Below are 18607 nucleotides of genomic sequence, written 5' to 3' on the forward strand. Positions count from 1 at the left end.
CGGCGAATCGATTCGGCTCCTTCGCAAACGACTCTTTTTTTTTCCCAGGGTTCTGTTTTGTTGACTTTGAATTGTCCAGTATAATAAAGGTTAACGTTGTATTGTCTTTCATTTAAATCTTCCACGTGTAAATATCTAAATTTATGTTCCGGTTTCTTTCGTTCAATCTAATGTTTATTTTGTTTGTTGGACTAAATAATCACTTTTTTTACAGATAAAAATGTCGTGAAAAGTGACGTCACTATCGATAAAAGACAATTCCATAAGAGACTTTTCGCAGTGTCCACAAGAGGGGGCTCTTTTTGAAATTCTTCAAGTCCATTGAGAAATAAAAGCCTAAAATGATCTTATAAGGCACTATGCGATATTACTGGAATATTTGACACCGGATTTCTTGTAGTGTCCACTAGAGGGAGTTCGTTTTAACAAAGGGGATTCCAAAGGAAATGCCATTTTATTGATTTCACCCTATTGTCAAGATTTTGTTTAGAAATTGATATTCGACTTGCCCGCCAAAAACACTAGTGTCTTTTGCGGGATGTGGTGGCACCCTCTAGCGGTCAACGTGCACATTTCTTTTATGAGACTTTATGGGAATATACTCTGGCTGAGGGGTGTTGAACTCATTTTAGCTGCGGGGCCGCGTGGTAGAAAAAAAAAAAAAAAAGAGAGAGAGAGATTGATAAGGAGAAAGAGAGAGACAAGGATAAGGAGAAAGAGAGATAAGGAGAAAGAGAGACAAGGAGAGAGAGAGAGAGACAAAGAGATAGAATGAAAACAGAAAAGGAAGAGAAAGTTAGAGAGGGAGATATAAAAGAGAGGGAAAGAGACACGGAAAAAAATAGAGAAAAGAGATAGAAGAGAGCGAGAAAGAGAGACAAACAAAGTCCAAGAGAGAAGAAAGAAATAAAGGGAAAGAGACATCGAGAGAAAAGGTGACAGGGCAAAAAAAGAAGAAAAAGAAAAAAGAATGAAAAAAGGGATAGAGAGAGGCAAGAGATATAAAAGAGAAAGAAAACAGGGGCATCAAACGAGAACGTGAGAGAGAATAAATAGACAGAGAGATAGGGAGAGAGGAAAAGAGAGAGAGAGAGAGAGAGAGAAGGAAAGAGGAAAAGAAAGAGAAAGAAGAGAAAGTTAGAGAGGGAGATAAAAAAGACAGAAAGAGAAACAGAGAGACAAGGAGAGAGAGAGAGAGAGAGAGAGAGAGAGACAAGGATAAGGAGAAAGAGAGAGACAAGGAGAGATGGAGAGATAAGGAGAAAGAGAGAGACAAGGAGCAAGAGAGAAAGAGATAGAATGAAAACAGAAAAGGAAGAGAACGTTAGAGAGGGAGATATAAAAGAGAGGGAAAGAGACACGGAGAAAATTAGAGAAAAGAGAAAGAGAGACAAACAAAGTCCAAGAGAGAAGAAAGAAAGAAAGGGAAAGAGACATCGAGAGAAAAGGTGACAGGGCAAAAAAAGAAGAAAAAGAAAAAAGAATGAAAAAAGGGATAGAGAGAGGCGAGAGATATAAAAGAGAAAGAAAACAGGGGCATCAAACGAGAACGTGAGAGAGAATAAATAGACAGAGAGATAGGGAGAGAGGAAAAGAGAGAGAGAGAGAGAGAGAGAAGGAAAGAGGAAAAGAAAGAGAAAGAAGAGAAAGTTAGAGAGGGAGATAAAAAAGACAGAAAGAGAAACAGAGAGACAAGGAGAGAGAGAGAGAGAGAGAGAGAGAGACAAGGATAAGGAGAAAGAGAGAGACAAGGAGAGATGGAGAGATAAGGAGAAAGAGAGAGACAAGGAGCAAGAGAGAAAGAGATAGAATGAAAACAGAAAAGGAAGAGAACGTTAGAGAGGGAGATATAAAAGAGAGGGAAAGAGACACGGAGAAAATTAGAGAAAAGAGAAAGAGAGACAAACAAAGTCCAAGAGAGAAGAAAGAAAGAAAGGGAAAAGAGACATCGAGAGAAAAGGTGACAGGGCAAAAAAAGAAGAAAAAGAAAAAAGAATGAAAAAAGGGATAGAGAGAGGCGAGAGATATAATAGAGAAAGAAAACGGGCATCAAAAGAGAACGTGAGAGAGAATAGACATAGAGATAGGGAGAGAGGAAAAGAGAGAGAGAGACAGAGAGAGAGAGAGAGAGAGAGAAGGAAAGAGGAAAAGAAAGAGAAAGAAGAGAAAGTTAGAGAGGGAGATAAAAAAGACAGAAAGAGAAACAGAAAATGAGATAAAAAGAGAGAAAAGAGAAAGAAAAGAGAGAGGAAAAAAAATCAAAGAGAGAAGAAAGAAAGAAAGGGAAGAGACATCAAGAGAGAAAGTGACAGAGAAAATAGAGAAGAAAAAGAAAAAAAAGAATAAAAAAGAGAGGGATAGAGAGAGGCGAGAGATAAAAAAGAGAGACGAAACAGGGTCATCCAAAGAGAACGTGAGAGAAAAAGAGAGAATAAATAGACAGAGAGATAGGGATAGAGGAAAAGAGATCCAGTTCCGGTTGAATTCCAAGTGGCCCCTGGCTTTGGCGACACCAAGTGGACATATTTTAAAGTGCAGCCGTTTCATTTCGGTTTTCTCATGTTCAACATAAGTTTCATTCAATCATTCATGTATTCATTCATTCATTTTTTAAAACTCATTTTCTAAAACTCCTCTGTCCTTCAGTCCCGCTAAGGGATTGAATTCGGTCTGAGAGACAACACTCAGAGAAAGCACAAGAGAAAAACGAGCCGGAGGTTGAAATACATCCACTTGATGTTGCCAAAAGCCGGCGCCTCGAACAAACGCTGTACTTGTATTTCTTTCTTTCTCTCTCTCTCTCTCTCTCTCTCGTTGTCCCTTTTTCTCTCACCTTCTATCTCTCTCTATCTCTCTCTTTTTCTTTCTTTCTTCCTCTTTTCTTTCTCTATCTGTTTCTTTTTACATTCTTTGGTTCCCCCTTTTTTCCTTTTCTCTCTCTCTTGCATAAACTTCCTCTTTCTCCCCTTCTCTTTCTATTTCCGTTTGGTTTTCCTTTCTTTCCCCCTCTCTCACTATTTCTCTTTTTATCTCTTTTGTTTAACATTCTCTGTCTCTTGCTCTCCTTTATCTCTTTCTTTCTCCCTTTCTCTCTTTCTTTGTCCCAACCACTCTTGTTCTCCCCCTCTCTTTCTCTTATTTCTTTCTCTCTTTTTCTTTCTCCTCAATCTACTAGTCTTTCTTTCTTTCATTGTTTCTTTTTTCTTTCATTGTTTCTTTTTCTTTCTTTGTTTCTGTCTGTCTTTCTTTCTCCCCATCTTTTCTTTTCATTTTTCCTTTTTTTCTTTCTTCCTTTCTTTCTTTCTGTCCATCTCTTTTTTTCATTCTTCCGACTTCATTAGTCCGGCCCCCCGAGAGAATGTTTGTTCTATCTTGTGGCCCCCGAGTTCAAATGAGTTTGGCACCCCTGCATTATTGCAATTTGATAAAATTCCCTTTTAAAGTCACACCAAATACCAAGAGATGGAGTGTGGTCTTGGTTCAATGAAGGTGAAGTCCCGGTCTTGATGTACTCGGCAGTGGATTGGGGAGGAACCCTCGAAGCGGTAGACCCGGTCGGGACGAGGACAACAGAATTCAGTGTTGGCTGTAGGATTCTTTGATGTCGCTGGCTCGGTGTCTCTTGTCAGCTCGCTGGCTTGTTTCAAACTGAATTGCATTTTGTGAGGTGTCACTGCGAATAACTGAATTAAAGCATAGTCTATGCCAGACACGTTCTGACATAGAAAAAAGGAATCTAGATTTTTGAAGCAAGTTTTTTTTTTATATATAGACCCTCAGAAGTTGTCACAGGCAAAGGACAGTAAAAAAAAAAAGCTTACAATCAACTAAGCGTGGTGTCAATGAAAGGTCAGAGGCTAATGGAAGTATTCAAATAATCTCCCGAGTTTATTTTTAAACGGGAGTCAGTGAGCCAAACAGATGGATTCAAATGATCTTCAAACAATTCAGGAATGCTTTTAGGTGGATTTTTTTTTTTTATATCTGTGAGCATTATCGTGAGTCAATATTTTACACAGTTGGATTTACTGGACTGTACTGAATGTGGGCAGCACGGCTGGGCAGTGGTTGGTGCGTGTGCGGCACAGTTCTGAGGTCATGATCGAACTTCCTGTGTGGAGTTTGCATGTTCTCCCCGTGTTTGCGTGGGCTTCCTCCGGGCACTCCAGTTTCCTCCCACATTCCAAAAACATGCATGTCAGGTTGATTGGCCTAACCGAAATCTCCCTAGGTGTGAATGGAGAGTGAGTTGTCTGTCTGTGCGTCCCCTGCAAGCAGTTGAGGGTGTCCCCTACCCACTGCCCGAAGATAGCTGGGATGGGCTCCGGCACCCCCGAGACCCTACTGAGGATAAGCGCTGCAGATAATGGATGTACTGAATGTATGGTGATATATTCCGACTGATTAATCAATGCCCAAATACTGTATCATTATTTTTTCAACTTTTTTTTTCATTTTTTTGTAGGACAGGCCCTTACTATAGTTTTGGTTCCATATGTCTTATAGTCCAGTGCATCTTGTATAAGAAAAGTATCACAAAAGACTATTTTAGGGGGGTGCACCTAATAACCCGGTGAACTTCATAGTGCGGAAAATACGGTAAATCGATTTTGTTCTATGGCTTTTTCCCTTACAAAGACGTCAGTTTCAAAGGTTGGTCTCGTCCCAAGTCGGGTCGTTCATGTTCTTTAAAACCCTCCTGATGACTCTCTCCAGATCTATCCTGGCTCGCTGCTCCTCTTCCAGTGTCCTCTTCATCCTCTTGGTGTCCTTCAAAACCACAAAAACAATTTTCACCGATACTACACCCGGGAAAGAAAATTCACTCACCTGTTTGAGTTCCTGGACTTCATCTCTCAAACTGTATACGGTGTCTACCAGGCTTCTGAAGCACAAAGACGGTAAACAAACATGAGCAATACTATATATGCTAGCACACATAACCTAGGAAACACATTCTTGAAAGGGATACCCACAGTCCAAATTGTACAAAATGTAAGAAAAGAATACGTATTTTTTGCATACCATTGTAAAGTAGGCTTAAACGTATTTGCTCAAGGTGTGTATTTCTAATCAGTTTGATGTTCCCTTTTGGTGTCTCTTAGTCTTCCGGTCTTTGTTTACGTTTCCACAAGTGTGGTCTGTGGTCTTTGGTCTTGCTTTGGTCTTTTGTCTTGGTTTGAAGGTGAAGACCACCCCCACCGCCTTTTATCTCTACATACCAGTACTTTTACATGTCTTCTTGTTTCAATAAAAAACAAAGGCAAACTCGGAAAAAGCCAGAAAGAGTTTGGCCGGCGAGTAAATTATTCGCTCTTCTCGGTCCTTCTCCAACTGCAGTTGTAAAAATACAAAACAAGTCTTTGCCTGAATTTCCTTCTACGATTAACCAATATTTTTTTAGTTCACCCACACTTCAGTGGTCGTTTTAAACCCAACAACCATCAATAAATATTACATCGGTATGTTCCAATTATTTTAAAAGATAATGGATTTCACTCTCTCTGTATCTCTTTTTATCGGTCGTTGTTCCTCTTTGTCTCTTTCTCTCTGTGTCTTCTTTTGCGCTCTTCCTTTTTTCTTTTTCTGTCTCATTTCTCTCTTTCCCTCCTCTCTTTCTCGTTTTCTATTTCTCTTTGGATTTTGTTCTTTCTCTCTCTTTCCCCCCTCTCACTATTCCTCTTTTTATCTCTTTTGTTTCGCTCTCCGTTTAAGGTTTTAGTTCGAGGGATCTCGAGCAGCCGTCACATCCAGCATACAATATGGGTTTGTGCATCCCAGTCCATCCTTTCTTGTTTTACCTTTCCTCCATGACAGTTTGTCCGTTGCTCCCAGTTTCCTCCACGATGATCTTCTCTTCCTCGGGAAACAACATATGAACGTCCCTTCGACTTGAACCTGCTCGAAACGGGACAACAGCCGGGGCAATAGTCTTTCTTATTTAGAGATGATGCGGGAACGTGCAAACTGAAAGAAATGATACTTAGAAACACATACTATCAAAACAAATACGGATTCTAGTGCTTCGACTATATTCAAGCTTACCGGGTGACCCCGGTGTACAGTGTTTCTAAAGTCCTGGGCGCATTTTGGCATTGAACATCTCAATATTAGGGATAAGGACATGAAAAGTGATCGGTATAATCAGAGTGTGTAATCAAAATGTTTACATGAAAGGATTTTATACATTTCACTCTAAAGGATTTTATACGATTGACTACAAGCAGGGTCGGGTAGGGTTACTTTAACTGGATTACTTTTGGATGACTCCAATACCAAATATGCTAATAAAAGACAAAAAATCCTAAATATGAATAAAATTACAAAATTTTGTGCAGGCTTGGGGAGTAACGGAAAACATGGAACGGCAAAAATGATGTCGGCAAGCTGTTTGGAATGATTTTCATTTTGTTTCTGTGGCATTTGATGTTGGTTTTGCCGGAGATCAAAGAGATCAAAGCCAGGAGAGAAAGCTTACCACGTGTTGTGAGTCATCATTTTATTCATATTTAGTTTCTTTTGTCTTTTATTAGCATATTTGGTATTGGAGTCATCCTAAAGTCATTGAAAGTAATCCAGTTAAAGTAACCCGACCCAACCCTGGCTTCAACTATATTCAAGCTTACCGGGTGACCTCGGTGTACTGAGTGTTTCTAAAGTCTTGGGCGCATTTTGGCATTGACTATCTCAATATTAGGGATAAGGATATAAAAAGTGATCGTTAAATTTAGAATGCGTGTAATCAAAATTTTTACATTAAAGGATTTTATACATTTGACTATAAAGGATTTTATACGATTGACTCATAGTGCAATGAAGATTTTCACTGAGTGGGCTTTAGTTCAATGTACAAGGTCAGGGCAGGCTGTTCGAAATGCAGAATATTTTGTCTGGGAAATTTTGATAACAGGACTCGTGGAGGCAGGACAACAGAGGTGTTTTTGGAAAACCAGACTTCAAGGCGCTGTGTTGTGAGAACAATTCCTTGGCACGCCCATGGGAGGAGCCGAGACGCCATCTTGCGAGGGGAGGTGGGCCAAGAACAGAAAGCTAAAGAACTTCAGAAGAAGGCTTCACACACACTCCAACGTCACTTCATCCATCTCCTGTTTTACACTTAGTTCTGATGTTGTGAATAAATCTGCCCCCGTGTGAATTTTTTTTTTCCGGCTTTCTTGATCATTTTTCTCTCAAGAAACGAGCGCGCATGATTTGTGAGGAATGTAGGTTGTGTTTGGTTAATAAAGTCAGATAAGGAATTCGAAAAATATGGTAAACGGTACATTTTGATAATTAATTCCCAACAAGAACATCATACCCACTGGGAAACATGGGGGTGGAAACATCCTGATATGTGTAAATGAAAGACTGAATGGTGCCATTCATCGAGAGAGTTTGAGTTAAAATCTCCTTCCATCAGCAAAGACATTGAAGATGAGCCGTGACCCGGACTTTCAGCATGACAATGATCCCAAACACACAGCCAGGACAATAAAAGAGTGAACCTAAGAAGCATTTCAAGTTCCTGGAGTGGCCTAGCCACTCTCCAGATCTCAACCCCAATGAAATTCTATGGAGGCAGTCGAAAGTCCAACGACAGCCCCAAAACATTACTTGTCTAGAAGAAATCTGCATGGAGGAATGGGCCAAAATACCAGTGTGTGAAAAGCTTTCAATAGTTACAGAAAACGTTTGGTTTCTGTTATCGCTAACAAAGGGTATGTAACATTGTATTGAGATGAACTTTTGGTTTTGACCAAATACTTATTTTCTACCATGATTCGGAAATCAATTCCTTAAAAATCAACGTAATTTTCTAGGTTTTTTTCAACATTCTGTCTCTTATGGTTGGGGTAAACCCATGTTGACAGATCCAGGAATCTTTCACAATTAGTGGTTGACTAACTATGTATTTGCCCCAGACTTTAGGAACACCCTGTATCCTCCGACCCGCTACCGGAAATCTTACGAGAAAACGAGGCGGTCCTGTAACTAGTGGCGGTCCAGATACTGTCATAATCCGAGTCCTCCGATTGGTCGGAACACGGCTGGCTGCTCGCCACGACGAAGCCGGAGTCGGCGAGCACGTGGTTGTGCATGAGGTCGGTGCCTTGCCAAGCTGCACCGGAATCGGACGGCGGGAATAGGTCGGCCGGTGGGACGGGATAACGAAAACCGCACAAGGGGAGGGTGCACCACGGAATTCAATCGCCCCCCCCAAAAAGCAACATGTTCAAACACAAGGGAGAATAACGGATCAGGCGGGTGGGGGGTAATGCATTTGAATAGGAGAGAAGACAGTGGTAAATAAGTACAGTAGGAATAGAATGATGTAGGGGAGGTGGCGAGAGGAAGGAGTGGAAGAAAAAGGGAAGAGAAAAAAGCGTTGTTAGCGTTGGAAGCGGAGGAAGGAAAGACAACATGATGATCGTGCGTACCGTCACCGTCATGTGAAAAAAAATAATTATTCCGGAGGATGAAAAAGATTAATTCCTCCCAAAAATGAATTTCAATTCAGAAAGACTAACCCTTATCCCTCCTTTATACTTTTTTCTTTCTTTTTGCAAGGCAAAGCCCCGCGATCCACTTGTAGCTTGCCACCCATCAGTTGAGAAACACAGATTTACCGTATTTTCAAGTCTTCCTATCAAAGCGCTCTTACGCACATTATACCACAAAAGACTTGAAAACGGCTAGATGCTAACGACTACATGCCAATGGCTACATGCTAACAGGTAGAAGCTAAAGGCTACATGCAAAAGAGTAGATAACGGGTAGAGGCTAACGGGTAGAGGCTAGCGACTACATGCCAATGGCTACATGCTAACAGGTACAAGCTAACGACTACATCCTAAGTAGAATATGCTAATGGGTACATGCCAATGGCTACATGCTAACAGCTAGATTCTCACAACTACATGCTAATGTATATATGTTGATAGCGATATGCTAAGGAGTAGATGCTAAAGGCTACATGCTTAAGAATAAATGATAACGGGTAGAGGCTAAAGGGTAGAGGCTAGCGACTACATGCCAATGGCTACATGCTAACAGCTAGATTCTCACAACTACATGCTATTGAATACATGTTGATAACGATATGCTTAGGAGTAGATGCTAAAGGCTACATGCTTAAGAGTAAATGGCAATGAGTAGAGGCTAACGGGTCTTGGCTAGCGACTACATGCCAATGGCTACATGCTGACAGATAGAAGCTAACGACTACATCCTAAGTAGAATATGGTAATGGATACATGCCAATGGCCACATGCTAACAGCTAGATTCTCAAAACTACATGCTAATGTATACACGTTGATAACGATATGCTAAGGAGTAGATGATAAAGGCTACATGCTTAAGAGTAGATGATAACGGGTAGAGGCTAACGGGTACAGGCTAGCGACTACATGCCAATGGCTACATGCTAGCAGGTAGAAGCTAACGACTACATGCTAAGTAGTATATGCTAATGACTTCATGCCAATGGCTACATGCTAACAGCTAGATTCTCACAACTACATGCTAATGAATACATGTTGATAACGATATGCTAAGGAGTAGGTGCTAAAGGTAACATGCTTAAGAGTAAATGATAACGAGTAGAGGCCAGCGACTAAATGCCAATGGCTACATGCTAACAGGTAGAAGCTAACGACTACATCCTAAGTAGAATATGCTAATGGATACATGCTAACAGCTAGATTTTCACAACTACATGCTAATGTATACATGACTACATGCCAATGGCTACATGCTAACAGCTAGATTCTCACAACTACATGCTAATGAATACATGTTGATAACGATATGCTAAGGAGTAGGTGGTAAAGGTAACATGCTTAAGAGTAAATGATAACGAGTAGAGACTAACGGGTACAGGCTAGCGACTACATGCCAATGGCTACATGCTAACAGCTAGAATCTCACAACTACATGCTAATGAATACATGTTGATAACAATATGCTAAGGAGTAGATGCTAAAGGGTACATGCTCACGAGTAGATGATAACGGGTAGAGGCTAACGAATACATGCTAATGACTAGATGCTAACCAGTGGATGTTAACAAATATACGCCAACCAAATTTGCTAACGACTAGATGCCAAGGGATACATGCTAACGAGTGGATGCTAAGAGCGCCCTATGTCTCGGATGATTTTTTTCCTTTTTACATGACAGCAGTGATACGTGCAGCTCATCTTTTGTGTAAACTGTGTGAGGACTCACTGGAGTTAAGAGTCTGCCGTGTCCTGGCACTGGTGCAATATGCTTCAATCACTTTCAAAATCTGAGCGTCCTCTTCCAGAACTGCTGTACCTTGAAAACACATTCGGAAAGTCGTTTGGAAAATAAATCAGAGCAATCGTGCAGCAATTACTCCTGTTCTCACAACTTCGATTACAGTTCCAATTTTAAGAGGATCAACATTGCAAAGTCACAACTATTTTTCCTGACAACGTCACATATCGACTAATAACATGCAGTAAGCCGCCAAAATAACTGGGAGCCAACAATAAAAACAGGCACGGCAACAAACACGATCTCAGCCGTAAATTTACCAAATGATTCAAGGCAGGCTAGCCAGATGCTATAAAGGGCTAATATGTTCCCGACCCCTGCTTTAAACCCTTGTGTAGATTGCCATTCTTACTCTTTCTGACAGTGAAATCTTCTTCTGAGGGTTTCCTCTCCGGTTTTCTCTTGGGCAGAAGGATCTTCATATTCTTTGGACTCTTGTTCATATCCTGCAAAGAAACCGTGTGCATATTCGTGGACAAGTGGACATTAGTATGAACTCTCTACCAAATAAGACAGACGAACTGGCTGTGCCGGTGAAAAACATCAAAGCGTACAGGGATTGCAGTTTGCTGTTTTTTACGGAAACGTGGCTCACGTCTAGCATCCCGGACGCTAACGTGGAGCTACCCGGCTTCAGCGCTGTTAGACAGAGACACGAAAGCCTGCGGGAAGCGGAGAGGAGGCGGACTCGCTATCTACATGAACAGGAGGCGGTGTAACCCTGGGCACGAAGATTTCCATCTGCTGCAGGGACGTCGAACTTTTGGCCTAGCGTGTAACGTCATCCACTCCGCTGTTGCTCAACTACAACACAGCACCCCGAACTAGACTATCATTAAGTACCTCCTTGTTGTTAAGGGTTGCAGATGGTCGGAGAGGAGGTGCAGGCCGAAGACAGCTCATGCTCCAAGGTTTCGGGGTAAGGGGCGGCTCCAGGGACCCCCACATGGGGCTGCCAGTGTATGAAAGATGAGGGAGGCTGTGGAAAGCGCTGCTTTCACCACGAGACTCTGAGTGGCGAGAAGGTGTAACAGGCATGGGGGGCAACTAGGAAGGAATGACAGGAGAGGAGGGCGGTTATGAACGCCAGTGGATTGGTAGACGGTAGAAAAGAAGCCTTACTGTGTGACACACTGACTGAGTCTTGTGTGCCCGTGCAGCGGTTGTGTGCGTGTGTTTGGTGAGAAGGTCCAGCCACTCCAGCAGATCCTGCTGATTGTTGCATGCCACTTGGATACGCTCACATTGGGGACCTTCAAAACACACCAAGGAACAATGTTGGGGTAACGCATTACACAGGAACCCGTGAGTATTTTTCTCTGTAACGAGTCGTGTAACGCGTTATCGGTACAATTTTGGAACTCAACTCTCAGTACGTCATGGTGCGGTACGCTTCTATTTTTCAAAGTAGATCACGAATGACAATATCTGCTGTCCTGTTATGGTTCCTCTTTTGTTATGTTGTGGATTAATGAAATCGGAGCTTATCGACATAATGAGGAAACATTTGTTTAGACAGGAAATTCCAGGCTTGTTTCTCCCGAGTTTAAATGAGTTGAACTGGCTTAGTCTGGAGCAGCTTGCAAGCTGACAGGAATTTTGCTGGGTCAGGCTGACTCCAACGATTTTCTTGGAAATCGGCGTAATTTTGGAGAATCGGAAGAGGACGAAAATATTCTGAGAAAAACATTGTCAATTCCTGGAAGCATGCACTTTGAAAAAAACAAGCGCGTCATCGTGATGCATCTGCTCCAGAGGTTATAAGAAAGCTGATTGTCTCTTAGACGAATGAGAACGCTGTTTTGAACGCTGACGAATACCAATAAACAACTTCTCCCTCTCTGATCAAAACATCTCTGCTCGTTGTGCATATTTCTGGGGCATAGTTCACGGGCTGCTCCGAAAGTTCTTGCCGTAATATACGAGTCTCAATCCGCCATCGACACAATCTCTCTCTCTCTGCGTTGTCCGTCGATGACCGTTTTCTTCTACTTCTGAGTCTGCTGGTGTTTAAAGTGTCCTATCCTGGAACCAGAGGTGCAGTTACAGAAGGGGCATGCCAAGGAGATTGGGGGAACCGGGGTGGCCTGGCAAGCCTGCTCGCTTTCCTGCACGGTGTCACCAGGCGCTGTTCCTCCATATAGTGCGAGAAGTAAGAATGCCAGAGGTCTTCGCAGGAATCAAGTTCCCCTTCATGTGGTCTTTGAACCGCTTCTTCTGCCCACCAGCACTGTGCTGGCTGAGGTGTAACTGACCATAGAGGATTCTGCATGGTAGTCTGTGGCTGGGCATTCCAATGAAGTGGCCCAGCTGCCTAAATTGGACTATAGCTGCCAGCCCTCTCCAAAACCTCTGAGTGTAGCATTCTGTCCCTGCATGTAATGCCAAGGATCGTCTAGAGTAGGGGTGGCTAAGCCGGTCCTGGAGAGCCGCACGTCCTGCATGTTTTGGAGGTTTCTCTCCTCCAACACAGGTGACGCCAATTTTCAGCAGGAATCATCTGTATTGGAGCAGAGAAACCTCCAATACATGCAGGACATGCGGCTCTCCAGGACCAGGTTAGCCCCCCTGGTCTAGAGACATCTTACATGGAAGGTCTGCCAGGCTTCTCAAGTAGCGCTTGAAGATAGTCCATGCCTCACATACAGTAATGCAGTAACGCATGCTGCTCTGTAGACCAGCATTTTTGTAGTTGCTGTTCTGGAAAAGCCTTCTCCTTAGCAGAACAATAAAAACTGATGCTGGATCTCATCCAATGAGCTGGTGTCAGACATTACACTCCCCAGATATTTGAAGTGGGCACCGTAGTCCTGATGTTGTGAGGGTTTGTTGGGAGGTCATATTAGAGGTGAGTACCAAATTTACAGAAAACGAGTGAATTTTGGTTTTGCAATACACCATGTCTGGAGAAAAAAAAGACACCATCTGGGACATGACCCAGAAATGGAAAAAGAAATCTTCGAGATGGTTGAAGACAAAATGGATGTGGGGTGTCTCGGCTGTGTTAGTTGCCAAGCTCTCGAGTTTGCGCAAGCCACTTCCTCAGGTTGATAGACGTGCTTTCTTCTATCCATTTTGGTTGTTAATTAAATCAACATCTTTTAAAATTGATTTCATAAATCCTCACTCTTTAGGGCAGGGATGACAAGGTGAGAAGAGCCAAGTCACCGGCATACAAAATAAATCATGTGTGAATCAAATGGACACCTATCTAGACATCTATCTCTATCCATCTAGACATCTATCTAGACATCTAGCTAGACAACTATCTATATCTCTAAACATCTATCTATCTATCTATCTATCTATCTCTATCTAGACATCGATCCATCTCTATCTATCTAGACATCTATCTCTATCTATCTAGACATCTATCTATCTATCTATCTGTATGTATCTAGACATCTATCTATCTATCTGTATGTATCTAGACATCTATCTCTATCTATCTAGACATCTATCTATCTATCTGTATGTATCTAGACATCTATCTCTATCTATCTAGACATCTATCTATCTATCTGTATGTATCTAGACATCTATCTATCTATCTGTATGTATCTAGACATCTATCTCTATCTATCTAGACAACTATGTCTATCTATCTCTATCTATCTAGACATCTATCTCTATCTATCTAGACATCTATCTAGACATCTATCTATCTCTCTAGAAATCTACCTATCTATCTATCTCTATCTCTATCTCACTAGACATCTATCTATCTGTCTATCTATCTCTATGTATCTAGACATCTATCCCTATGTATCTAGACATCTATATCTATCTAGAGATCTATCTAGACATCTGACTATCTATACAGACATCTATCTAGACATCAATCTATCTCTCTAGACATCTACCTATCTCTCTAGGCGTCTATCTATCTCTCTAGACATATACCTATCCATCTATCTATCTAGACATCTCTCTATCTCTCTAGACATCTATCTATCTATCTATCTATCTATCTATCTCTCTAGACATCTATCTATGTCTGTCTGTCTATCTATGTATAATAAAAAAGGCCAGACCAGAGATTTCGAAAGCGTTCCTCATGGTTTCTCCATCTTCTATTCTGGAAATGAGTATGCCTGACAGCGCCATCTTCCCCTGCAAAAACAAACTCGTCACAATGTGGTTTCTGGACTATTTCAGCAACTTTTTAGCATCCCAATCTTGCATAATGGATTTTGAGTTGGCCCAACTATCATATTTGTCCGTTTTCTTATTATGTCCATCCATCTATCTATCTATCTATATCTATTTGGCTCGCAACTTCGCCCAGGGAATACCACAAAAGACATGCAAACGGGTAGATGCTAGGGACTACATGCTAAGGGCTACATGCTAACAGGTAGAAGCTAACGACAACATGCTAAGTAGTATATGCTAATGACTACATACCAATGGCTACAGGCCATTGGCTACATGCTAACAGCTAAATTGTCACAACTACATGCTAATGAATACATGTTGATGACGATATGCTAAGGAATAGATGCTAAAGGCTACATGCTTACGAGTAGATGAAAACGGATAGACGCTAACGGGTAGACGCTAACGGGTAGACGCTAACGGGTAGAGGCTAGCGACTACATGCCAATGGCTACATGCTAACAGGCATAAGCTAACGACAACATGCTAAGGAATATATGCTAATGACTACATGCCGATGGCTACAGGCCAATGGCTACAGGCCAATGGCTACAGGCCAATGGCTACATGCTAACAGCTAGATTGTCACAACTACATGCTAAAGAATACATGCTGATAACTATATGCTAAGGAGTAGATGGTAGAGGCTACATGCTTACGAGTAGATGATAACAGGTAGACGCTAACGGGTGGAGGCTAACGACTACAAGCTAACGACTACACTCTAATGACTAAATGCTAACCAACGAATATATGCTAACCACTAGATGCTAGAAACTGCACACTAAAGGATACATGCTAACGAGTGGATGCTAAACAGTAGACAACAACTCAACACTATTGGCCGTGACAAGTCAAACGAATATTGTGAAGCTGTCGGATGATTTGGCGCTATTTAGAGAAACTGAGGATAGCATTAGCAGGGTTAGCTACTGACCCATACTTTCTTTTTCCTGACACATCTAATTAAACGGTCCAGTCAATATTTGGACAGACGCACAATGGTCACAAATTGGGCTTTACATATTGGACTTGAAATGAAATACCTTGACCAGAACTGAAGTCCCACTAGTTGAGAACCACTGATCTAAGCTGACATGAATGACTATTAAGGCAGACAATGGAGTAGAGCATATTCAAACCTGGTAGATGAATCCACTCATCCTCAAACTTGCAGAGAGGAAGATGAGAGTGTGAGGGAAGAGGACGATGTACCATTCGCTTGACTCCTAAAAGACAAACAAACCACCGTCTGTCTTCTGACTCCCCTATTGGCTATGTGTCATCTGCAGTTAACGTTAGCTTTCTTTTATTGGTTATTGGTTATATTATGGTGTCCGAATCTCACCTGAGAGTTTTGAATGCGGACAGCAGCCTGAGACATGAAAACAACAGGGCCGAGGGTCTTGATGTCCCCCCCTTCCCAGTTCCTGATCGGCTCTGTTAGAATCTGTAACTCCAGCTCCTTCTTCTTCCTCACTTCCTGGCACTGTGCCTGAAAAACCGTCGACAGGGATCGCAACCATCCTCTCAAAGGTGCCGATCGTGTCAACGACAGAAACGTGTATGTGTCTTACCGCAAGTGTTTGGAACGAGGCCATACACGTTTGGAGGTCCGCTTTGTCGGGGTGTTGCTCCTTAGAACAAGAACGGAGCAATTGAAAGTTCATACTCTGAGTAGTCACTTCATTTTGGAGCTTTTTCTTGGGGTATTTTCAAGGATTTCAAGCACCCGTATCAACCCCGAGTACAAAAGCTTGAATTTTGGTTGAATAACTACCTCAAATTTGAAAGGAATATCGTGCAATGAAGCAGGGAAGCCTGAAGTAGCGAAGGATTATGTTACCTCCATGTGTCTGTCCAATTCCTTGAGCAGGGTTGGGTATCTTTCCAGCCGTGTGAAGGGTTTACTCAAACTAGTAGTCAGGGTCAAAATCCCAGGACTGGATGCCCCTTTGGATTCCATGAAATCCCCCAGCTCCTGGCTGCAAAAACAGTCAAAAAGTGACGCTGTGTTTCGAACCCCTCGTTCCTCTGTGCTAGCATCGTTGGTTATTGGCAGTCACGGGACCCTAAACAAATTAGATTTGGGGGCCCCCAATGACTTGATAACGATATGCTAAGGAGTAGATGCTAAAGGCTAAATGCTTACAAGTAGATGGTAATTGGTAGACGCTAACGGGTAGAGGCTAGCGACTACATGCCAATGGCTACATGCTAACAAGTGGAGGCTAACGGCGACATGCTAAATAGCATATGCTAATAACTACATGCCAATGGCTACATGCTAACAGGTAGAAGCTAACGACTACATGCTAAGTACATGCTTACAGGTAGATGCTAATGACTACATGCCAATGGCTACATGCTAATGAATACATGTTGATAACGATATGCTAAGGAGTAGATGCTAAAGGCTACATGCTTACAAGTAGATGGTAACGGGTAGACGCTTACAGGTAGAGGCTAACGACTACATGCCAATGGCTACATGCTAACAGGTAGAAGCTAACGACCACATGCTAAATAGTATATGCAAATAACTACATGCCAATGGCTACATGGTAACAGGTAGAAACTAACGACTACATGCTAAGTACTATATGCTAATGACTACATGCCAATGGCTACCTGCTAACAGCTAGATTCTCACAACTACATGCTGATGAATACATGTTGATAACGATATGCTAAGGAGTAGATGCTAAAGGATAAATGCTTACAAGTAGATGGTAATTGGTGGACGCTAACGGGTAGAGGCTAGCGACTACATGCCAATGGCTACATGCTAACAGGTAGAGGCTAACGACGACATGCTAAATAGTATATGCTAATAACTACATGCCAATGGCTACATGCCAATGGCTACATGCTAACAGGTAGAAGCTAACGACTACATGCTAAGTATTATATGCTAATGACTACAGGCCAATGGCTACATGCTAACAGGTAGAAGCTAACGACGACATGCTAAATAGTACTTGCTAATAACTACATGCCAATGGCTACATGCTAACAGCTAGATTTTTACAAATAAAATAAATATTAATACATAGATCTTAATTAATTTCTGAAAAATAATAATACTTGAATACATTTGTTTGTGTCCATGAAGCCCTTCAACTGGAATTGAATGATTTGAATTTCTAAAACATCAACCTTTCATGTTATGAAACAATACGGCTTAGCAGTCGACTCAGTCAACCAATAAAAAACTCATTTGACTAGAAAATCACAATGGCACTGATCAGCTATTTTCAGAACAGGTCCACGGGCGCTTCAAATGTTCTTTGAAAGGCAGCACGTTGGAGACTTCTGGTATAAATAAAGAATCATCACTCAAAGAAACAATATATATATTGATCAACACTTGGCATTGCTATGCACTGATAAGGTTTCTTGTTTTGAGCCCTCTAGACGTGGCGGCGTCTTCCGGCAAGGAGGAGGCGGCAGCGCGCCCATGGGAGGAGGAGTTCCTGCCCCCCCCCAGGGGAGGAGTCAGTACGCCCAAGGGGGAAGGGCCGATGCCCCGACGTATCAAAAGGACGGAACACAGAAGACGAAAGCAGCGACAAGACGAGAGACAGGAATCGCAGAACGGGAGATGGGAGGCTCGACAAGACTAATTAGACTCATTCGACAATAACTGGGCAAAATTCCATGGACTTCACTTAAGAAATAATTTAAGAAAATAAATCTGCCCCCGTGTGGAAAAGCCTGTCTCTAGTCAATATGTTTCCCTAAATAAAGAAAAGAGCATGCATTGTTAGGAGGATAAAGTTTGTGTTTGGTTAATGGAGTCATGATTGATTGATTTGCATTTTTTATATAGCGCTTTTCAAGTCAATGACTTCCCAAAGCGCTTTACAGTGTGCTTCACATTTCCCAATAGCGGCCGTGCAGCCATGTAAGGCGCTAACCTGCTTATTGGGGGTATTAAGGTTCAGTGTCTTACCCAAGGACACTTGGACATGTAACACGGAGGAGCCGGGATTCGAACTTCGCTCTCTTGATCCCAAGACGAGCGCTCTACCTCCTGAGCCACTGCCGGATTAGTCAGATAACTAATGCGAACAATTTGATAAACACTAAATTTGTGATATAGTTTTTTTCCCCTAACACTGCTTTTGGGGGCCCCCTAGTGGTCG

General features: G+C 42.1%; 1 protein-coding gene across 2 annotated transcripts in view; it reads right to left on the reverse strand.

Moving 5' to 3' along the window:
* Window positions 1–3858: 3858 nt before the first annotated feature.
* Window positions 3859–18607, reverse strand: part of LOC148368272 (rho guanine nucleotide exchange factor 7-like) — a 40811-nt gene continuing 26062 nt past the window's right edge. Inside the window, exons 10-22 of one of the 2 annotated variants that reach the window (XM_088330161.1) lie at window positions 16306–16444; window positions 16037–16096; window positions 15808–15954; window positions 15602–15688; window positions 14336–14414; window positions 11424–11554; window positions 11145–11348; window positions 10654–10747; window positions 10230–10319; window positions 7970–8119; window positions 5802–5898; window positions 4831–4885; window positions 3859–4770 (exon numbers count right to left, since the gene is read on the reverse strand). In XM_088330161.1, the coding sequence (XP_088186287.1) occupies window positions 4648–4770; window positions 4831–4885; window positions 5802–5898; window positions 7970–8119; window positions 10230–10319; window positions 10654–10747; window positions 11145–11348; window positions 11424–11554; window positions 14336–14414; window positions 15602–15688; window positions 15808–15954; window positions 16037–16096; window positions 16306–16444 (1456 nt within the window). In that variant the 3' untranslated portion in view covers window positions 3859–4647. The remainder of the gene's footprint in view (window positions 4771–4830; window positions 4886–5801; window positions 5899–7969; window positions 8120–10229; window positions 10320–10653; window positions 10748–11144; window positions 11349–11423; window positions 11555–14335; window positions 14415–15601; window positions 15689–15807; window positions 15955–16036; window positions 16097–16305; window positions 16445–18607) is intronic. The other variant, XM_088330162.1, reaches the window with a different exon arrangement.

Source organism: Urocampus carinirostris, chromosome 3, assembly GCF_059441175.1.
Source record: "Urocampus carinirostris isolate Australia breed hairy pipefish chromosome 3, RoL_Ucar_1.0, whole genome shotgun sequence".
In the NCBI taxonomy this organism is placed as follows: domain Eukaryota; kingdom Metazoa; phylum Chordata; class Actinopteri; order Syngnathiformes; family Syngnathidae; genus Urocampus; species Urocampus carinirostris.